This window comes from Sparus aurata, chromosome 2, assembly GCF_900880675.1.
Source record: "Sparus aurata chromosome 2, fSpaAur1.1, whole genome shotgun sequence".
Taxonomy (NCBI): Eukaryota; Metazoa; Chordata; class Actinopteri; order Spariformes; family Sparidae; genus Sparus; species Sparus aurata.
In genome coordinates this window covers 10,004,834-10,029,002 of record NC_044188.1, presented here as the reverse complement: position 1 = coordinate 10,029,002, position 24,169 = coordinate 10,004,834, and the positions used below count along the sequence as shown (strand labels likewise).

Genomic DNA, 24,169 nt, shown 5'->3' with positions numbered 1-24,169 from the left:
TTTAAAGACAGGTTTAATCCATCTCGGCGCACTACAGGCAACAGATGCAGCACTCAGCAGAAACGAGATGTTATCACAAGAAAAAATGGGGAGGTGCAGCCTCACTGATGTTCTGCTTTAATACAACATGAAAGTCAAGTTTGCGGGGGAATCTGTTGCACATCTGAGCAAAACCTGAGGAGATGGAGGGCATTGTGTTGCAGACCCTGAATAAATCCTCTACACATAGTGCAGCTCCTAAAATAAATAACAGTTTTTGTTTCTCTTGCCGGGTCAGGGTCAGGAGCTGTGAGGGATACACATTCACACATCAGACATTAACTTGATTACAAACATCTTTATTTTAAGAGTTAATCGTCACAAAAAAAAAAACTCAACTACAGAACGCAGTTGGACAAACACCTTGTAACTACTTAAATAGAATGCAGCTCCATTTCCCCGTTAAGTCTGCACTGTGCATGTGTGTATGTGCTTATGTTTGCAAGTATGTGAGCGACGGAGGGAAAAAAAAAAGAGTGGGAGAGTAAACGGCCTTATCAGGGGTGTGCAGGTCCGGCCCAGCCATTTTGAGTGTGCGTCTGAATGTGAAAAGAGCGCCGGGTACTGTGCTGGTCTTGCGCTTAAAGCGGCCGCCGCCCCCACATGGCCACAGCACATGCAGGAACAACTGGCCGACTTAAGAGAGACGCAGCGATGATTTCTTTTGTGGCTTACTGACCCACTCTCTGCTCTGCTTCCCCAAATAACAGAGAAAGGAAAAAAAAAACTGCTGTCTGTTACATTCACCACCATCAACAACAACAACAACAACAAAAAAGGTCACCAAACATTATTTCATAAAGGGAAAGCTGGACAGTTACAAGTACTCTGAGAAGAATCACAGTGAAGCAAAATAACAAAAACAACTTTTTCTTACATTTAGAGCTGTTTGATGGCTGTACAGAGACAAGGAAACCAGAACACACGGCAGAAATCACAAGGGTCCTACTGGGCTGACAGTTTCCTTATGTTCATGATCAACCTCTTGCTGTAGTCCTTGTGGTCGACGGGCTTCACCTCCATCACTGTGGCCTTGATCCTGGATTCATCCTATCAGACAAACGATGAGAAAATATTTGTATTAGTTGGGGCTAAATTCTCTGACCACTCCAACAAAGTAAGAGGTAACAGACCTCAGTCTTGTTAATGCATTGGTAATCTACCACCCACACACACACACACAGCCACCTTCTCTTCCCCCATGACAAAGTATGTTAATGGAGAGGTTTGGTCTGCGTGTCTGAAATGCACTGCCATTCAAATCAATGTTTCACATAAAAGAAAGAAAAGAAAAGAAAATGCAGCTTTTAAAAGGCATAACCACCTCCACAGCTGTCTAGACAGGGTAAGGTCATGTCTACCAGGGCCATTATTCTCTGCATTTGAACAGAAGTTACACTCATTTGGTCTCCATTAATCCTCTGCAGCTCAACTGGGTGAAATGTAAATCATCTTCCTTTGGATTTGTGCACACATCCTTTAAGAATAGCCTGCTATAAATCTCTCGGCCTGTTTTCTGTGCTGCAAGAGAAATATAAATATATTATACGCAAATATATAAAATAACTAATAGCTTCATTATAGTTTGATGAAGAGTTGAACCGACAGGAATGAACTGTCAAGCTTTACACCAATATAGATAAATGAGCCAGGTATACAAACTTTAGTAAGGCATTGTACAAAACAAATACGTGTGGATCCAGCCGGATCTGGAAATATCTAAAAAAAATATTTTATAATGTGTAAGAGTGGTTAAACAGTACTTTTGATAAATTTGTTCCCATCTGTGATTGTTGGTTAATAGATGTTTAATCAGTTAAACTCTTATCTGTGATTAACTGATTCATGATTAACATCGAATTATGATTATGAATAAGACGATCGTTTTATAAATGTATACATTTAAATTACATGTCATGTCTACCAAGTCAAATGCTGGTTCATAAAACACAAGTATCCATTACTACTGCTGGTAAACAACTGATGTTAAATACTACATGTTGCACTGCGCTGCCAACTGCAATATAAAATATGATGTGTTTATTGAAGAATGTGATTAACTGATTGAAATAGGATCCTTCAATATGTGTCATATATTTTCCAGACAATATTTAACCTTACATATTAAATTATGCTCTATTCTCACTGTTTCTGGGTGTTCTCCTGCTCCTGGGCTAGTCAATTAGTCTAAGTTTAAGCAACGTTATGCAAATCATATTGTATGATACAGTGTCTTGCAACAGGGTGAATGGTGTCTCTCACTTGTTTCTGCACTATGTAATTTCAGTGAGGGTCGGATCCCAGCGTTACATACATGTTTACTTCAATATCAAAGTTTTCAAAATATAACATTGTCATGATGTAATGAGTTTTGTTTGTAGATAGCACCTATATTACATCCGACAAATTGTTACAGACCTGATATTTGTGTTTACCACAGTGGTGTTGAACTCAGAAACTGTGGTGGGGCACCAAATCACGCAAAAGCACAATTTTCCACATAACATTGCTTTAAAATTCCTTAAAATTAGTCATTTGGAAAATTCCTGATGAATACAGAAGCGCATGCAAGCAATGCAATATACATTCCTGGTAGCTGTAACGTGCCTTATAATGTAGCAATGCACCAACAGCGAGAAGGGGACAGTTAGCTGTCAATGGGGGATATAAACACTGCATGTATTTTAAAATAATCAGCTTTGTAAATGTTATTTAAGCAAAATAAAATCTATTTAGCAGATTTGTCAGGCCTCAAAGACAAACTCAATGCATTCTGGTAAGAAACACTGAATATAAACAGAAACAAAGAAAACTCCACTGGGCACCTTTAAGTTTTGTTAAAGCGCCATCTGGTTTTCTAAAAGGTCGGCAGAGTTTTATCTTGCAGTTAAAGAAATGTTTCAATTTGTGACTCGAATGTAATCATCAGTACAGAAACCTCAAGTGTGCCAACTTTAGGGCGAAGTCCTAGTTAACACCTACACATGTTTGTGCCCAACCACTCTCACACACTGGGACTAAATCACATTTTTGCGAAGGAATAGGGAAATCCATTTGGTTTTTCATTAGAACAAGCGAGTCCACTCCTTGTTTTTGTTTAGTTTAACCAAGCTTAATTAATCAGTCCTACAAGTGCGCACAGCTCGCACTCTCATTCTCCCTTCTGACCAATGTTGTGAAAGCCTTGAAATTAAATACAAGCACCAAGGAAATAAAACAGTGTTCAATTCACAGAACCAAATTATAGGAGGTGTCACAACATGTTAGAACATTAATATTGCCAATGTTATAATTTCTTTTAACCCATCACTCAGCAAAAGCATCATTTTCTTCCCTCTTCAAAAGGCTGGAATGATATCTTGCTTATCTTAAAGAAAAAGCTGAATTCTAAACAAGCCATTTTATAACGGTGCTGTGGTGGCATCTTATATTCACCATGCACTGAAAGTGACGGGGACTGTGGTCGTAGTTGATGAGTGGGAAGGTAAGATTTGTAAATCTGTTAGCAGCCAGTATCACACAGCCAAGTTGGGTGTTGATCCACACTTATACAACCTGCGCGAGGAACAACACACACATGAATTTGTTCTGTTATGACTTCTTTTCTAACAACTTTAAACTTGCCAGGAACACTTACAGCTAACAGCGGCCCAGATAAACTAACCATTTCATACGTGCTGAAATGAAACATTTCATCTCCAGTGCAGCCTTTAAGAGAGAGCAGCGGGGATGAAGAGAGGACCGAAAATCTGCACAGACACTTGTATACAAGCATCTGATGAGTAACTGAAAAATGCAGCCAAATCTTCACTTTAAATCCTTAACCTATGTCTAACCTGTATATATATAATCAGTGCACACAGTGCCGCATCAGTGTTTTTTTCCCCAGCCATGGAAAACAGCAGTAAACAATAAACTTGCATGGTATACCGAAACGTGGGTTTTTCCTAAGTACTTTTTTGTAAAAAAACAAAAAAAAGTTGGTATTAGAGTTTCCCATGGTTTGGTTTTGTTGTTCAAATGTGTCTACGGTGTCTGTGATAGACAGGATGAAATGAATAACATGTCTGAATATCCACAATGAAAGGTAGATACATCTGATACATCAGGCATGTGTACGTTTCAGTGAGAATGACAATATCTACATACTAGAGATGCGAAGATTAATTATTAGTTGTCAACTATAAGTTAATCGCCAATTACTGATGATTGTTTAATTGATCAAAGTCATTTTCTCGGGGAAAAACAAATCTAAATCCTCCGATTTCAGTTTGATTACCTGATATATGTGACATATGCAGTAGGTCAGTAGTGTAGAGTATCAATGTCAGGCCTATTCGGTAACCCAAGAGGCATGAAGAGCATATTAGAAAATCGTGAGACCTTCAACAACAGATTAAGCTGCAATTATTTGGGGGTTCTCATTTTGGTGCTTTTTAAAAGGGTTCGGCTGATTGTCACTTCTTAACTACAGCGATTCTTCCGTGTCAGACAGAACATCCGGTAAAAAAAAATAAGAGAAGAATATAAAAAGGTACTAACCCACCGTAAATTCAGCACTGCAAATTTTACCCATTGTGAACATACTGCTCCTAGCTGGCATTTTACCCCGATATGAAATTAAAATATCCACAGAATTGTACACCAGGCTTCATTGTGTAATTAGCACCTACTAAGTCAAACAGGATTAATAAATGAGAAAACATTTGCTGACCAGCTGTTTGCTTTCAATTCCACCACATCTCTGTTTGAAAGTGGGACTGCAGTGGTCAAGACTGGGCTGCAATAAAAAGCCTTGAATGTTCAATAGAATTTTTTCATCACTGTCGTCCTTTTGAGACGCTTAAATCAGTTACAACGTCTAGACAGAGCCTATAGGGACGATGAGAGCTTAATAATGGCAAAACAGTTCCAATATTGCAGCTGCATGCAGACAGTCCTGATGTCAGGCAAGTTAAACATTTAAGACTGTCAAAGAGTTGAGTACTCAGTGATATTTAAAAGAGTGCGTTTTGACAGTAACAACACATTTATCCTCTGACATTTTGAGAGTTATAACACAATTACCTTTTCACAATATCAAAATACCAATAATTTGAATGCCAAAATACAACTCAGACATCGATTTGTGTGAAAATAATTATACAATGCTCCTACACCACATCAATTGCACAACAGACTTGTTTTGATGAATACACTGTAATTAAATACACCGTTCTGATTTGTTAGCAACAAGTAAACTATACTAAGTGACATAGCTTTTGGTTTTCAATAGCAACCTATATTCATTCCTTAAAGGCTTTGTGTGCATTTATTTATTATAGAATGCCAGACAGACATGAAATATAACTGGAAAAACTTAATGTACTTTTGACTTTATCTTTAACAGGACACAAGGCTGTGTCTTTGTTATGCTTTATAAGAACATCGCAATAGTTTCAGTTTCCTTTCTGTGCGACTTTGAGCAACAAATGCATCACAGTACTTTAATTTGATGTTGATACTTAGACAATGATCGATTTATTGGTATGACATGTAATATAGTAGTAGTAGTTATCATTCTGTTAGCTGTACCCAACTACACTGTCTGTAAAAATATATTTTATTATAATTTATGAATGTATTTAATGTATTTATTATAATATTCTTGAACAGCAGTACAAATAAATTAAATATGATCATTTAAAAACATACTGTTAATACTAGCAAAATACGCATGTATGCCAAACATGTGATGTCGTCTGCATGTCTTATAGTCAGGGTGACCTTGAGATGTGTGCTTCGGTGTCTTAATGTCATTATGATGTATAATTTCATCATAATCCTCATGTGACAGTTGCAGGTCTTTTACTGAATTACCCATGAAAAAAAAAAAGATTTCTTCAGCTCGACAAAGCACAAGCCTCACTATGATGCAACAGAAGGGATAGGTGTCATTTACTGTTAAGGACCTGCTTAGTCTCACATCAAGCATATACAGGATTGTGTCAGGACAACATGCGAGTGCGCAGCACAATGGCTGGCTTGTGGCACTGGGAGGTAGAAAATAAAGTGAAAGAGGGGTTGCAGGTGTCTCTGTTGAAGGAATATGGGGTTTGGAGGCAGTAGCCAATACATGCTTGTAGCAGTGCCATTGGCAGTTCGGATGCCAAGCTGAATGTGACAGACACAGTGGCCTCTTCTGTGTGTTGAAGGCGGATGCAGCCTCTGGCTTGGCTCCAGACTTCCTGCTCAGAGTCCCAGCCCAATCAATTCTTTTATGCTCTTCCCTCAAAACAAACCTCTATCTGTGTGGCCTACAGGAAACAGTGGCCGCGACTAATCTGTGTGTGCATCCTTCACAAAGCCACTGAAAATGAGCAACATGCTAGGACAAACACTCAAGAGTTTTTTTTTTTCTAGAGATGCTTCTGTCAATCAAAGCAGGGTTGCTTTGTTTATAAATGGGAACATGCATGAAGAAGCTCTTCTTGTGCTGTGCCTTTTCAGCTTCCAAAGGAATGATGGAGGTTCAAGGGACAGCGGCTACACCATTCCTTCCTCACAATTTCCACTGTACTGCAGCAATATGGTCTGTCTGCAAAGCATGTTGCGATGATGACAAACCTGCAGGCATTTTTATCAAGATTCATTAGCATTTCTGCTTTACTTACGTTATACGTTTCTAGCTTCACTCTGCTGCGGAAGACAAAAGTGTTGAAGTTGGCTTGCTGGAAGACCTCGTCAAAGGCGGCTTCATTCTGAAATTGAGGAAAATTTCATTTCAAGATGAATGCATTTTAAGTTTATCAACGTTAGTTTCATCATAATTCCAAGAGCAAAATAAATAAAAACACTGAAAAATGACTCCTGTGATTTATGTAAGTAATTATGTCTGGAAGAAACAAAGCACAGTGGGTGTCACAGATTTGTCTCTGCAGGAGTGTGTGTGTTTGTATGGTTGGCAGAGACAAAGACTGAGGTTTAGCTCATGCCGTGGCCATTTCCTGAGGCCAGTATTATATTCAGGTAGAGGAGTCTCACCGAGTCCTTGAGCTGCCCCAGGTAAGCTGCATTCTGGCCCAGGATGGCCTCTGCACTCTCCTGGAAGCAAGTCACCCACTGGTTGTCCCCATAATCTGCAATGTTGGCCTGTCAGTTTATATAAAATAGAGAAAGCAAGAGTAAAGAGAAATAGTTAGACACATATACAGACACAGGCACTAACATAGATCAATGTAGCCGTATTCAAATCTTGCATATTTTCTGATAGAGTAGTTGGCTGGATGCTTAAATATAATACTTTAACTTGACACATCTCTGTGCTCTTAAGAAATCATTAGATCCTCTAATTAGCCTATATCCTGCTGGCAAGCCTGGCAAAACATGCAGAGTCACAGCACACTTGTGATACATACAGTGGAAGCAAATTCACAGCTTATGTGACAGCTTGTGAAGAATAACAATATGTCCACTGGTGAGCGGTACGAAACAAAAGCCGCTTATTTCAGTCGCCTGGCTGCAGAGAGTTTTAGTATTCAATGTTGTTGTTTTAAAATGTTTGTGTGCAAGCGAGCTGAGGAAAAGGGCTTATATTTGTGTCTCTTCATGAGATTTACATCTGTAAAAATGAAGGACGATGCGATAATGAAAGCTGCAGCAATTAACCCGACATGGTTTGGATTTAAAATCAAGTGTAAAAATGTGCTTTAAACATCTCTAAATTTAACTGCAAAGAGCAGATTGGGCCAATGTTGAACCACAGGGAATGGGTCTAAAAGGGGAGAGAGTGGTTTGAGTCCTGGGAGACACAAAGACAGGAACATTAGAAGGAGCAGCAGAAGCATCTGCTCAGGACTTAGCAGTGAGAGCAGCTATTTAAGATATGTGCATTAGCATATATGACTGTGTGAGTGCATGTGTGGCACCACTGAAAAAGTGTCCAATAAAAGTTACTTACAGAAAGGATGAGGCGGTACTTGAAGTTGGGGAATTCTTTATCGCACTTCTCACAGCGGAACATGCCATTCTGTTGGTCAACCACTTTCTTGTTGCAGTCTTGGCTGGGACAGGCCTGGTAAAGGCAGTTTTCCTTACGCAGGTACACTATGGTAGCAATGCAGGTGTAGTAGTCCGCCTATAAGGGAATATAAACAAACAAACAAACTTTTGACAAGATGTCTTCTCTCTCTCTCTCATGACCTTTGTGTTTTGTATGTGAAACATGTTGACTGTTTAGAACCAGGAATAAAACCTGCATGAAATTAACATTAGGATGACATTTTACGGAGCGTGTAGTGGTGTGCGTGAACCGTCAGAAAGTAGCATTTGGGTGCCAGATGCACAAGTCACACTCCCAACAAAAATCCTAATGGCTCCAACACAAATGCAAACTAGGGAGGTAGCTGCTGCTTTTGAGCGGAGAGGCAAACTTTGGAAACCAGCTGCCTTCAGGGAACATTGCCAGCACCTGAGCAAGTGACACGAATTTCACATTGGACAGAAATAGATGAACACCAAAGGAAGCGCTGCATATGTTGTAAAGAGATGAAATGTTGTGACATGTTTGCAGAAGAGTCACATCACCTCTCCTTCTCTAGAAGGGCTCCCTCATGCAGGGCAGGCCCAAAAGCACACGATAGATAGGTGTTGCACCTCAACAGCTGATTGCTTTGGACAGAGTCTCTCTCTACCACTAATCTCAGCTTTGACCACAGAGAGAAGAATGTGCCCTTGCATGATTTGATAAAAGGCCAAAGGTGCCCATTTAGGGTTGGGGCAGAGGATGCAAATACATTAACCAATCAATATAGCCACTATAAGAATGCAAATTTAATAACTGTAGAATTCTGTAGTAAGAGTTTTTCCAAACCTAGAAATAGCCCTTAAATCACAATGTAAGATGTGAAAATATGCAGGGAGGAGCAAGATGGAGGGTGGACATCAAATAAACAGCATGTAGATACAGAATATATCCAGAATCCAGAATATGTTCGAATCGAATGCAGTGATTTTCATCCAAACCAGAGTTGGTGATTGTTGGAACATAGTCCGCTGGTTTTAGTTAATTCTACTTCATTTCTGTTTGAAATCTTTACGACAATAAAATAAAAAGTTTCTGCAATGGAGTATGGTGGCTTTGGCAAAAGTAATAGTGGTGGTTTCTGGTTAAACAAATGGATCTTATTCTTTAATAAACAGGGATCTTTTCGGTAAGGTCGTCAGACACATGGCAAAACAACCGGAGACTGTCAGTGACAAAACAACCGGAGACTGTCAGTGACAAAACAAGCACTTTAAGTGGGGGTACCTCGAAGGTGCATATTATATTGCAGCATGTTTCATAACTGCTAGCTGCAGTGGCACCGCTCAATACTGGACCAATTTCTCAAAATTGCCATCCCCATTTGTCACTTAGGCACAAAAACATGGGCAAATAGGGCCCAGGTATGTTAACCTTTAAAATGTTTCATGATCTGTCTATTCCGATTCATTTTCATGGTCAAGGAGAGCTTTTTCAAACTTGACAAAAGGTCAAAACATACCTTTCTGAGTGGAAAAAACATTATCTTACGGACTCTTCTTACATTTGCTTAGCAGACAAACTATTCATACTCCCTACAGTACAAAGAAAAAATCAATTCCTTCCTCTCCATTTTCTCCAAGCACTTACCACTGCTTCTCTGCGCAAAAGGGTAACTGTTCCCAATTAACTTCTAAAATAGGACAATTGATATTTCATGTCAGTTTGGATAAATAAAAAGCCCCTAAGAGCGTAGTAAGCGACAGCAGCAAAACAAGAGAAAATCATCCTGTTCCAACACAAGACGCTGCTGGCTATGCTTTTATAATTACTGTTTTGATTTTACCAAATGCTACCCACACATCAACCTCTGCTGCTTATCCAAAAGAGGTCCAATTAATCAACTAAATACCTCTTCAATTAGCGTGTGACAGAGTGGGGCTGCCACACTGGGAAGAGGACAGAAGAACCTGTTCCTCTCCTCTGTCACAGGTCTTTACAAATGCAGTGTCAAGCAAACAAGAGGAGGGTGACCATTTACTGTCAGAGAGGGCACGGGGAATGTGCAATGTGGAAACTTGAGATTGTGACACAAAGACTTTTTGACAGGGACAATTAATTGCAACAGACTTTGGTTAAGGGGGGTCTTGAGAGGCCTGACCCCCATGCCCCCTGTGTATGGGATGTCTTGGAGGGGTTGAGGACAGAATCAGCTCAGCTCCTTTGTCAGTACCGGGTCTCATCACACGCCATGCTGAGGAGGAGCAAGAGCCTTGATAGCCCAGGGTCAAACATTTCCTCCTGAACCGCAGGGAGCTAATGCCAGAAGAAGCCCTCCACCTGACAGGGAGGCTACTGTTTACAGTCAGGATTTGAGTGTGAAAGAAAATAAATAGATGGGGCTGCATGAGCTGCATTGTAGACCTCCAGATAATCAAACTGCTTAAGTGGCTACAATAACAGGAGGCATATGGAGGAACAATAAGCCATTTACTATCTGTGACTGGGAATTCTGCAGTTCTGGACGCAGAAGAGAGAATTGTGAGGGCTGCAGAAGCAAGAAATGGTCTGCAAAGAAAATGATTTAACAAAACATATTATTCACTTAATTGAGATTGCTGATCCTGTTTAATCCATGTTTTATTGTTTGTCTTTTTCGTTTGAGCTACGAGCTCAGGTCTTTTTTCAACTTCCAAATAGACAGTATAGCCCTCCACCTCCAACTCTGTACTCGTCTTTTACAGCCACACAGAATATTTGTGCCTTCCATTAATCACTTCCATCTATTAACTGAGCTGTTCTTAATAGGATGTTTTCATCATACTGTGATGATTACTAATGTGCAGTGCATGTTAAATTATATTAATTTAGACAAGTTAAGATCTCTGCACAGGTCACATTATCCGCTCTGAACAATTCATGCACTGCGAGCACCATTTCCCTCAACAGTATAAATATAAAAAAGAGGGAAATTAAAAAACACATTACTTATCTGAGGGGAGTGATTTCATTACAGAGGGCAACGAATAGAGCATACGTACTCTTTGTAATCAATACTAGAGATAAATGCGACTTTCACCATGAACATACACCAAGACTGTAAGGGGACACCAACAATACAGGGGGATTAATGAGTAGAGGAAGATCAGGAACCCTTGTGTGGTCTGCTTTTAAGTGCACAAACCCGGTGCTACAGTGATTTTATAAGTAGATTATAAAGATTCATCATGCTGACTCTCTACTAAAAAGTACCTTTGCAAAGCAGAGCTGTGAGTGACAAGGTTACACTACAGCGAGGCTTTACAGACCTGCAGTGTGCACCATGTACAAATGCAGCTTGACTGCGAGCACTTTCATATTTGTTGTTTGGGATTCAGCACCAGTCTTTCAGTTTGTCCTTGAATATCTTCAAAGAATCATCTTTGAATAACAATATGTCTCGAGTTACCATATCTTAAATGTTTGAGCATGTCAAAGCAAAGCCGACCACGTGTGTGTACCTTGTCTCCGTGTCCCAGGTGCTCCGTCTTAACGTCAGATAGAGTCTTCCAGTTTGTGTTTCCACCGCCACTGCCACCTTTCATCTCTGTCAGAGACTCTCCTTCCATGGTGTGACCCTCCTTGTCATACCTACATTAAACAGAATGGATACCGGTCACTGCTCATCAGCACCCTGTTGCAGTCAACCAAGTATACCTGTAGGGCTGCAACTAACGGTTACATCTGTTGATTGTGTCCTTGATTCATTGTTTAGTCCTTGCAAAGTAAAAACAGTCAAACAAAAATGTCTTAATAAGCGTGTTTCACTTCGACCAGTACTCCAATACCAAGATTTTAGTTTAATACTTTCATGCACTAATAATTAAATCAGAGAGTAATATATATTTTTTTTATGTTATGTTACTTTTACACAACTGAAAAATCATGCCAGTAACTTTTCCCCCATTTATTGTTTAGAAGGAAGTACATAAATGTCTACTGTAGTGGACACCATGCGTCAGTTGTATAAAATGTGATTCTGGAATAACTGCCAATACCGTTTTTTCTTGGAAAACCAGACAGGTAAAAACAATATTTTTCAACTCTATAAAAGACATTTTTCTTGTACATCCTTTTTTTGTGACTAACAATACATATGTCAACTACAATGGATGTTATGCACCAAAGGATATATTTTGCCTATTGGACCAATATTTAGACAAAATCGTAAGACTATTTAAATAAAGGGACATTACGCAACTTTTTACCTTAAAATAACAGCTTCTAAATCATTTTGATGCTAGAGTGGAAAAATATTATTAAAAAGCTGGGTAAAATTATTTCTAACACATTCTATGGTACAATAATCCTCCTATTTTTAGAAAAGAAAGAAATATTAAACATTCCAGAGGTATGTTGTGCATCTGGTCTCCGGTCATTTCTAATTGAGAGATTCATGCTTGGTATGCAGAAGGTCTACTTTTACAGCTTTATTCTGCAACAAAGCAGGGGACCATACTCTGCTGTTCACATGGCTGTCAACAGGCTGCAGGCTGTCCATTTAACTGTTAGCAAAAAATAAAATAAAATATCTTGTCCCAAGCAGAGCATCCATTTGTGTTTTTCAAAGCAGGAATGGCTTAGCTGAGAGTAAGGCAAGCTGAGAGGCTTGTGAAATGAATCAACAAGAGAGAGACCGATGAGCTGGCCAGGGTCAGGGCTGTTACAGTGATATCAGAAACCCATTTTCGCCCAATGTTCTCAGTAATTCAGGGAAGACAATAGGAAGGAGGAGAAGAGGGAAGGCAGGGAAGAAGGGGGAAGAAAGATGGGTGGAGGTAAGATGCAGTAGGGGGGGGAGAAAAAAAAAAGATCGCTTTTAAATGGTCAGAGAGATCAATAGAGCTTACTAATCTGTTGGCCACAAGGCAGAGTGGGGCACAATTGGGAGGTCAGGTTGTAAATACAGCGAGAGCATGCTTTGCTCCTGGAGGCATGACTAATTGAAAATATCCCCATTAACGGTTCAGACTGTGGCCAGGGTGACGCACAGGCTGCCAATTTCCCACTCCTACTGACAAATGTGAGCAATTCTTCACGGTGGCACCAGATTCCTCAATAGTGTACCTGTGCTTTAATTGTATCAACCAGTTAGGAGCTTGTGGAAAGATATTCTGACAAAATAAATCAGGTAAAATGGAGATACTGTTTTCCATCAGGGCTCAACAACTCTCCTAAGACAGATGTTCTACAGAGGAAGGAGATGTAGTAACAACATAGCTGAGATGATTAAAAATGCATCACACAAAAAGGTAAGACTACAGACTAGTGAGGCTTCACAGTGTTACACGCGGCCCTGGACATCTGATTTGACAGATTCCCAAAAGCACTGTAAAAGGCTCAACAAGATGCCACCGTGACAGAATTTAGTTGCCAAGCTGCGGCTGTTTCTATCATGGAGACAGCGAGGAGCACGGGAAACAGAAATGGCATGGCAGACAGTGACCGTGATGAAGGAGACACAAAGAGGACAAATTAGACCTGGCAGGAAATGTGCAACAGTCAACTGAAAGCAGGCACATCCCAGCTCAGAGCAGAGACACAGAGATGGATCACATGAGACAGACATGCATGTGCATGACATATAAATGTCAAATGTCAGTGTGTCAATAAGCAAGGACAGGACAGGAACAGAGAGGTGTCAGAGGAAGAAGCAGGAGGGGGATGATGGGAAAGTCTCAGTAAGCAGAGTTCTCAGCTCCAGGCTAAGAATCTAATGCCTGGGCTGAAAGTGGCAAACAAGATTACCACATGTTGTGTGTGCCTTGGTGTCAGCCACTTCATCAGTAGTGAGTGACATATGGTCCAACATGGAGCGACCAGTAACTTAAGAAGCCACAGTATGTTCATTTGAACGTAAAACATGACTGAATAACATGTTTTCATTTATTCTAGCCTGTCAAAATCACTGCAAAGTTTTTTATATTGTCTCACAATAGACAGATCACACAGGCTCCAATTGTAAAACCATTTGTTTAAGAGAACACTGCAGAATAAAAGTGCGAGAATACAGCAATGTAACATTAACATGTCATTCATACGGCCTTGGACTGTTCAGCATGAATCAGTGTGTCACAATAATTGACTTTAAATGAGCTTGTCCAATACAGAGCTCAAAAGAACAAGTGTATCATGGAAAAAACAGACCAAGCCGTTTTTATGCCACATTATTATTCTGACAAAAAAAGGAATCTGAACAGTGCAAAAAAACAATCTGAAAACCGCTTACATGCAAGTAATTGTAAACAAACATTGTGATTAGGTCAATTAAAAAAATAAATAAAAACAGGACTGTGACTTACCAATTATTTTCATTATTGATTCATATTCAAGTTATTTTCTTGATAGATCGATAATGTCTAAAACAGTGAAGAATGTCTGTTATAATTTCCCAAGAACCCAACCTAAAGTATTCAAAGTGCCTGTTTTGACCAACTAACAGTCTAAAACCCAAAAATGTTTAGCTAACTATCATACATGGCAAAGGTAAGCATCAAATCGTGTACTGAAACTAGGGATGTCCCGATCAGGTTTTTTTTACCCCGATCCCGATCCGAGTCCTTTAATATTTAGTATCTGCCGATACCGAGTACCGATCCGATACTTAGCCTTAACTAATATTTTCCTAGATAATACAGCTGCATTAAGAAAAAAAGTACCTGCATCTAAGCTGTTCCTTAATAGGTTTTTATTATTTTGTTGAAACAAAGTCTATACTTTCATATGGCTCTTTCTTATTCTGCATATGCTATTACAACATTGGCCTCCACCTTCCTTGTGTTAGCAGGTGAGTGTGTGACGCTGCGATGTGACAGCAGACCCTCGTGTACAGCCAGCTGAAGTGTGTGTGAGACGCAGCTCACGCTTGGTACCTCCATATCATCCTTTGCTTATTTCATGTACTTTACGTTGTCACATAAAATGACGTGGACACGTTGCTTGTCTATTAACGCGTTCAGCATCTCCTGGATTGCCTGCTTTACATGCTCTGCTGTATGAGACCCAGGAAACTAGTGCGCATATACCGGCATGTTGTAACTCGAAAGTGGAATAAATGTAATGCAGAGATGGTAGGGCATACCGGGGATTCAAAAACTCCAGGTGACGAAGACAACCCTGATCCTCTACCACGGTGATGAGCTGGTTTTCCAGAGCGATTAATTTGATGACCCTCTCTGTAATATTTGTGGACATGTCGCTGAGGATATTTCTCATAACTGAAAGTATCCGCGACTGTTTGCTGCGTTGGTCTCCTTGCCTGTACTCTCGAGTGAACACGTTGTTTTTTATGAGTTTTTGTTTTGTATATGCTGTATCAAATGAGTAGTAAAATGCAGCTCCGCGAAACGGCCATATAGCAGATGTTACACGTCGCTGTTGGACTGCTTTCGCTTTCTAATTGACGTTATTTCCACACTGCAGACACTTTATTCACAGGTTTGCCAGAGTAACGCCACGCACGCGTCTGCATTCTGCCACAAATTGTGCTCTGACGTGAAAAAAAAAATAAAAAAATCGGGCTTGGGTCCACGTTCAAAATTGCCGATTCCGATCAGCGGAAAAATGCCCAGATCGGCTCCGATCCCGATCCTACAGATCGGATCGGGACATCCCTAACTGAAACCATCTATTAAAATATCTGCTGATTCAATTCCGATTGATTGATGATGCAAATAACTGGTTCAAAAACAAAACATAATATAGTGCAGAGTTAATCAAATAAGAGCTCTGTATGCCACTGAGCAGATTCAGTAGGAGCCTTGGTACTTTGACAGTTGTGTCTAATATGAGTGAGCCTGCAAATTTGGATTTAAACATTAAGTGAGACAGTTACCAACTCAATTCAGTTAATAACTCTGCTCCACTAATTCAGCTTGTATTTCTTCCATATTTTTATTCTCCAAATCATTACAGCACAGTGAAGCATCTCGGTAAAATAACAGCCAATGATATAATGAGGCATTATGTTCACCAGACTGCCGTGTTGAAGCTTGTTTGCTTCTTGGCTGACATAATTACTGCCCAGGCTATATGATGCATCCTTCACATGCAGAAATGCTGGAGTCAAGATAAGACAGACAGTGAAAATGTCAGCTTGGACTTGTGTGACTAAATGAGTCGGTGGTGAATGTCTGAGGTTGACAGAATCAAGCTCTGGGAACAAACATGACGAGGTGTAGTTAACAGAAAAGTGACTACCCTGCCTGACAGTATGGGAGAAAGTAACATCTCTAAATGTGCTGTTGCCACCTAATGGACAACTACATGTGCACAGTTAGATGGGTCAAAGTGTGACTGTGAAGTCAGACTTTTTTTTATTGAAAATGTTTACAAAGAGGAATTTGGATTTAATGTCAAATTGACAACTTGTGTCAAGTAATCTCAATAAAAGCTGGTTGGTGCATAAAGCACATGCACACTAACAGCGCACCAAAACCCCAGATTAATCCAACATCAGGATAATTAGTGCAGGGGGCAGCGTTCTTTTTTTTTTTTTATAAGCACACTGGAAAGTGCACCACTAATACTCTGCATGAATTTGAGTCAACAGCCCACCAAGGATGGACTATTCATTTGAGGAAGTCCCAAAGGTCTGCACCAAAACACAATCAAATTAAGATGCCTCTGCATGAGTAAAACAATGATGTTTCAGCAGGCTTGGCTGTACAGTAAAGGCATAGATGGGTAAAAACCTTGGCTGCTTCTGTGCAAGATTTAAAGTTTAATTTAATTGCTGCCTTGCTCCATTTTCCACAATTCACATTTTGGCATATGGAACAATCACTAACGGACACACATGGTAGAAGAGTACCATCATGAGACCTGAGCTCATCACCAGCACAACAAAACACACATATATTGAACAGCTGGCAGACTTCCAACGAAAACGACAGCTGCAGTGATTAGTTGGTCAAAAGAAAATGAATTGGCAATGATGAAAAATATGTGTGAAAAACATGTGCTCGTTCTAGCCTCTTAAATGTAAGGATTTGCTGCTTTTTTGTCATCATTTATGACAGAAACGAGTCTGAAGCGTCTTTGCATTTTTAACTGTTTGTTGGACAAGAGGCAACTTAAAGATGTCACTTTGGGCTCCGCCAAAAATGTGCAAAAAATCCTTCCCAATTTACAGAAAAAATGATCTTGATAACGCAAATCGTGAAAATAAGCAACCCCAAAAATAACCCTAACCCCGAAAAATTATTAGTTTGTTGTCAGTTAGTACCAGCCTGGATGAATAGACACACTAAAACATGCTTTCCCTTACTAGATATCTTTGTAACGCAGCTTTAAAATAAAGATTAATGACTAAAGAGGCTACTCTCTCCATCCTCCTCTCAGCATGAGGCTGGCGACAGCTCTCAAAAATGGTGCATAACGATCTTGTCTTCACGGTGGTTCTCATTCGGATCGACTTGGATCGAGAGTAATGAGTTAGGTCTGGCATCCTTCCATCTGTGACTTTTAAACTGTTCATTAGCGAATGCTTGCAAACCTGCAGGAACCCATTGTCCAAAGAGGAGCAATATGGGCCACATGCTCTTCTGCATTGGATAAACCAATAGAAGAATTTAATGATGGTTATATCTGGCTGTTCAAGTGAGAAGTGACTGGACAAACCTTCCATCATTAAACAGGAAGGACGTGCACAGGGAGAATAAAAGGCCTTTGCAACAGCAGGGATTTGAAAATGTGACTCAGGACTTAATGGTGTTCAGGTAAAAGAATGCAGAAGACCCAGGAGTGGTCCTGATAATGGAGCACTTTTTATCACAATGTGAATACAAAATAATCCCACAACAAAGAAAACCTAACAGCAGCAGTTTGCATTCTGAGAAATTAAATAAATTAAAAAATATTCAGAGAAGCCAGAGGCTGGCGCTAAAACTATCATCAAGAAATTACCATGAGCCAAGACATCTGATTAAAGAGGCACATTTTAGCATATTTTGTGATTTGCCTCCATCTCACCTCTAAAGTCGAGTCACATTTCACTGCACTGATTATGCAGATCAGATCCTCTGATCATGTATAAATACTCACAACTACATTTGTCGAGGCGGAAAAGGAGACTGCACTAGGCTTGTCACAAAATAAATGTGTTTATTGTCTTTCTATTACTTTTATTCCTCAGTGCAGAGCAGACACTGGGAGGTGAAGAAATGAAACATGTTTGATGGAATCGACCAGATCTCCACTCACAAATGGAGACATTTGCTTTCATGTCAGAGAGGAGCGCCAGACTCTGCCTGTTTAAGTAAAATCTATAAGGAGGATGGATCAATCAGTATGCCACAGTGCTGGAGTGAGGTAGAGTATCGTCTCATGCCTTGGTCCACGTGTCCTCTGCATCATCTGTCAATCATGTGCAACCTGTGCCACTTCATACAGCTGTCACTATAAACCTTAACACCACACACTGACCAGATGATGTCTTTGTTAAAAAATAGACAGCAGAAATGTCGTTTATCCTAACCTCTGACAAAAATCAATGCATGCATAGCGTACTTATTTTTGGTCGTGTTGTACACCAGGGAGAGGAAATAATTTAGAAAAGAAGGAATCGAGGAACTGGCACATGAGCCCGAAGAAAAGATGAAAGCTAGAGTCTTAAATGTTTCTCTCGAAAAATCCAACTAAAATTCTTCAAGGAATTGAGTCACATGCCTTAATTGTGTTAAGGCACTATGCTACCACTCTGCATTTGGCTCTTGTACTTCTAATAAATGCAATATGCATGACTACATGTGCACAGTTCACCACCACAAAGAAAAGATACCTGACATTATTTCCACATAATCCTTTGTGATCAAGTGAAAATAAACATGAGAATACGTGCACTGCACCATCTCTCACACACACACACACACACACACAGTAAGAGAAAAACATAATCACACAGAAATTAGTCTGGATTTCATTTCATCTGGAAAGGCGATTAGGAGTAAAAACGCATTTACACAGATTAAGTATGATTTCCATTTATATGTAATGCTTCATTGAGGCACCCCCCACATTGTGGCTAATGGGGGGAAACTAATCTTGATAATGAGAATCAGAGCATGCACTCTTGCAACTTGGGAAATGGGAACCTGTGATTTAAATCTTATCACTACCTCAGTTTTAACAGTGATACTTGCATCCCAGGCAGAAATAAATATGAGAAAGCCTTTTGCCGTTAAACGTAAACCATGTTTCACACTTGCTATAAAAGCCCTTGGCCATGGGTTTACAATTGCCAGAACATATAAGCAATTTTCTGCACTGCATTATCTATGAGCATCAGGTTCACTTACCAGCCTCTGAGCTTATATGCCTCAGGGATGTCTGGGTTGATCATCACGGTGCTGCTGAAGGATGCAGAAAGGGACCGGCCTCCAAAGTCAGAAAGTTTTGCACCCTTAACTGCTACAATGGGCTGTCCAGAGCCATCAAACTTTTCAGCCTACATAAAGCAAGAGTCAAAAGGAAAGACCGTCATTAAAACTTTGTTATTACTTTTATTTGTTTGGATTTTATTTAATGTGGTGTGTTGGTACTTTTTCATCTTGTATTAAGAATTTATTTTTTACTGAGGCACACTGGTGCTTTGAGCTAAATGCAATCTTCATCATGCTAAAATGATCACCGTGGCAATGCTAACACGCTGAAGATTAGCAGATATGTTCATCATATTTACCATCATGCTTCAGCAAAAGGAATTTATTGATTGAGCCCTCTCTTTTTCTTTGTTTGTTTCTTCCTGATTTTGGCAGATTTAGTCACATAATTAATTTCTTTAGTTCCAAAATATTTCACGGTAACTTGATTTTCAGTTTCATAGTTTTTTCAATGAACCTTTCAATAATAAACTTAGGAGACCAACTGAGAAAAAAAACAATGGGGGAGGGGCAACATTAAAGCCCTTAGCGATGAGGGGAAAATCCAACACTTGCTTCTTGCATTGCCATTGTTCTTAATAAACTATACATCTTGTGTTCCTGAGTTAGTCCCTCTGGTAAAGGGCTACCTGTCGAAGAAACAAACAGGGAACACTGTGCTTCTTGTCAGGAGGAAAGAAATGGTGGTGAACTGAGCACAGTCCCTCTGAGCCACAGGTAAAAATCAACTGCAGGAGGACAGTTATTTTATCACCCTGTGACAGGGCATTCAGTCGATGCTTTCAACCACATACACCTCCATTAAACACTGCACACGTTAAATGTCTCCGACTCTGCTGCTGAATGGTGATCAGTAAATATGTTGTACAACCCTTCTCATTAAACACCTATCTGACAGTCTCACCAAAAAGTAAACAAAAACTTCACAAAAGGGAGCACTTATTTCAGGCTCTTTGTATTGCAGGTGCTAATGTCTTTGTGTTCACCTGCTGAATGTGTGATCTAATTTAGCTTCAGTTATTCATAGTAATTGTAGCAAGTGATCACCCTCCAACAGCTGGTAAAAAAGGTCTTATGGTTAAAACAATTTCACAAATTCTGTTATTAAAACTGGTTGTTCTCTGATGATTAACATTTGAAAAGACAAGAGTTCAGAGAAGATAGCATAACTGTTACAACTGACTAGAACTAACTGTTACAAGGCTGATATTGATTCTTCACCACCAATTTAAACGACTGCACTATCACATTACACTTTTATTCTCCACCTTATGTCTATACTCACTTCCTCTCCCCACAGTGTGACGGTCACCAGTTTCCCAGACATGTCCATCAGATTGAGTGTCCTCTTAGACACTTCTTTGTTGGTCTTAGTAGTGAGGCGGGTCACTTCGTCCACACCCTTACAGACCCCAATCACATCTGTGACGGGACACATGAATCAGAACATTAAAAAACATTCGCAGTTGACACCGAATCTATTTTTGTTGTCCCAAACTGATTGATTCATGCATATGACATTCTTAAGAAGACCACATATGGTTTAATGTTCCAGATAAACAGGTTATTCCCACATATACATATCATAAATATTGAATGTGGTGTTAACGCCCAAGGGTCACTCTGGGTCTCATGGTTTCCAGCACAAATTGGCTCTTGGGAAATAAGTGATTCATTAATTTCACATCAGGTGTGAGGTCACTGGCCTGTGCGCCTGGCACTAACATCCATAATGTAGGAGAAATTCCATAAAACAGGTTTTAATCGTTTCCACCAATGCACTTGAAGCATGCTATGTTGACCAATGCAATCAAGCATCGAAAGTGGCACTGCCAACATTACTCATAATCTAAGGTACAAACCCACAGCCCCAGTGAGTAAAGGGTTTCTAAATGCATTAAACCATGATGAACAAAACTTAACTTTGATGTCGACTGGTATGTGGGAGAGAAATTACTCAAACAGAAGTATAAGCCGCAGTCTTCATTAACACAATTACAAGCAGACTAATTATTATCACTTCATTTTACCTGTGACAGCAGGTTCATTTTCTCCCCAGCTCTGCCATCGGGCCCAAAGCCAATCTGCACTACAGGCTGTTACTGTCACCAGTTTTATTAATACCACTTTTATCTCTCTGCTCGTATACTGTAATTACTTCAACCTCCCAGCATATCCGGCTCCACTTTCTGCTACAAACTATCCTCTGCTATAGCTTATTATTGTGTGGTTGGGACCACCTCAGATGGCTGGCTGGTTTGTGCTGGAGAGAATTAGAATCTGTTTAGGCTCGAGTCCTCCATAAAGGGAAAGCAATGTGCACTTACGCACCAGGAATTATTGAAGACACAAACATAAGCTACCTGCACTTGGTGGGTAATGGCTCCTCTGTGCAATGTGCTGCACACCTCTGCTCTCTGTACATTTGTTTAGAGAGCAGGATACATCACAGCATGATATCATCAACATCATCATCATCATAGTTAATGTCTCATAAAATCAGTTGGAAAAATGTGGCCACCATTCAAACTGGAAAAAAAACAAAAAACAAAAAACATACTAGACGGATCATCCCATCACAACGATGCAGCATAGGAGCACACTGTGCTATGAGCTCTCCCCTGAAACGGTTTACAGGGCATGATTCTGAGTAACTGACATTCCAGTGTGTAGTAGAGCAAGGCAAATTTAACTAATAATTCGGACCAACCAGCTGACTGTAAACTATATTTTAGGGTGTTAGATATGATTCTGTTTAGGAGCTGTAGTGGTTTTGGAGGAACACATGAGGCTACAACTAAAAGGAAAATCTAAAGTAGGACCAGAGATGCAAAATATATATCAGCCAAAGACTCGGAAATTTATATTGGTGGCCATTAATTGGTATTAGTTGACAAAATGCATTTCATTGACTTGACAAATGCAATACAGACAACGAAGAAAAGGACAAATAAGTTAAAGCTGTAATGGTGGCCACAAAATGTAGACACCCAAATACCTTTTCCGAGGAAGACAAGACTGCTTTAATTTGCAATGGTTCTGAGAGGAGGGAAAGTCTGAGTTTTAACACAGCAAAACGTATTAGAGCTACTGAACATTAAATCATCCATCTTCATGCAACATCTTAGCCTCCAAACCACAAGTGTGATTAATCAACAAGTAATTCACTTATTTTTAAAATACATAATTGTGAAATTATCAATTATCTCATCAGTGGTGGCTGACAAACATTCACACCATGCATCTCTTCATACTGTGAGCCTGCTACAGAGACAACAAGGGATGAACAGATCTAATATTTGTATTCCTCCATTACATATTTTTACCTGTTAGGACTGTAGGTGAGGTTTATTTAACATCTTACACAGGCCGCTTTTAAATGTTTTATCCAGCCATTACAACACCGAACTATGCAAGGGTTTAAAGCTGACAGTTTCAACCTGAATCAAAAGATCCTTCAGATGTCGGGAGAATCATTTTCTAATAAAGACAAAGTTTGAGGATTCTGCACAACTTTTACAGATACATTTTCAGGGCTATGTGTTGGGCTTTCTGTCTTGGCAGTATGTAATGTCTTTGTGTTTGTACTAAGACTTAGGCCCTGTTTAATAGTTTTGTCTCAATACTGTCTTGGAACAAAAGAAGAAACTGATTTGAAGACAGAGGTTGGGTTCAGGAATGCTTGTGTGTACAACTAATGATCCTCACCAATAATAGCATCTTTTTCTCTGTTCCCCAGATCACCGATTGAGACGAAGTCACACTGCACCATGGGAACATCAGAGCTGTCCTCGCAGGGAATGATGCTGGTCTCTCCATTAAGTGTCATCTCATAGTCATTCTTCACTGAGGTGTACTGCTTGTTGGCAATCTTCAGGGAGCCCTTGGAGACGTAGTAGACCTGGCCCGTACAGATGGATGAACCTGGTGTTAATCACAGATCTGGGGAGCATTTCACCTGACTGAATGGTGCAAACAAGATACGACTTCAGACAGTCGTATCAACAAAGGCTGGCAGATGATCATAAGCTGCTTATTGTATGGGTATAGTGTAGCCAGATGACTCATTCATCGTCTCCATGGTTTTAACTCACAAAGTACTGGCAGCTGTTGCTAGAACACTCCGCCGCCAAATCCATCTCCAACAGGACAGTAAAAGACATTTTGGCTTTTTTGGCAGAAAATTACAAACTACTGTATCATTATCTAGATGAACGTCTCACCTTGCCAACCTCAATAAGGCTGAAGTACTTGTCCACCTCTTGGTTGAAACCAGTCACTCGGATTTCTCCCTGTGATAAAACATTACGTTTGGTTAATATATTAAAGTAGGTCAGGTACAGTGCAGGATTTTCAGCTCTTCACATCTTGTAGATTATTTACATAAAATTATCAGTGAGAACACAATAACACTCACACTCTCATCCACAATCTCCATGGAGAAGAGTTTGCCATCACCACGAGAGTTGCTCCATGTGCGGATGCTGCTCTTGTTGGTTACACGTGCGCGGATGGTCCACCTGTCGAACAGAAACAAGTCAAATGTTTTTTCAGGCAGGTGTTCATTTTTAAAGCCCCTCGTGTTCCAAGAATGTAAACCTTTATACCGATTTATTTCTTCATAATTCATTAAATTATTCACCAACTCAACCTTTTAATAGTCTGCTCTTTAATGGTATTGCGGATTAATGGCAAAGTGTATAGACAA

The 24,169-nt window shown here is 39.9% G+C and overlaps 1 protein-coding gene across 1 annotated transcript in view; it reads right to left on the bottom strand.

The window, feature by feature from the left end:
* Window positions 1-356: 356 nt before the first annotated feature.
* Window positions 357-24,169, bottom strand: part of rpa1 (replication protein A1) — a 28,725-nt gene continuing 4,912 nt past the window's right edge. Inside the window, exons 8-17 of the mRNA XM_030406107.1 lie at window positions 23,879-23,981; window positions 23,685-23,753; window positions 23,170-23,362; window positions 20,747-20,883; window positions 19,378-19,526; window positions 11,542-11,671; window positions 7,979-8,155; window positions 7,063-7,170; window positions 6,693-6,779; window positions 357-1,089 (exon numbers count right to left, since the gene is read on the bottom strand). Of these exons, the coding sequence (XP_030261967.1) occupies window positions 985-1,089; window positions 6,693-6,779; window positions 7,063-7,170; window positions 7,979-8,155; window positions 11,542-11,671; window positions 19,378-19,526; window positions 20,747-20,883; window positions 23,170-23,362; window positions 23,685-23,753; window positions 23,879-23,981 (1,258 nt within the window). The 3' untranslated portion in view covers window positions 357-984. The remainder of the gene's footprint in view (window positions 1,090-6,692; window positions 6,780-7,062; window positions 7,171-7,978; window positions 8,156-11,541; window positions 11,672-19,377; window positions 19,527-20,746; window positions 20,884-23,169; window positions 23,363-23,684; window positions 23,754-23,878; window positions 23,982-24,169) is intronic.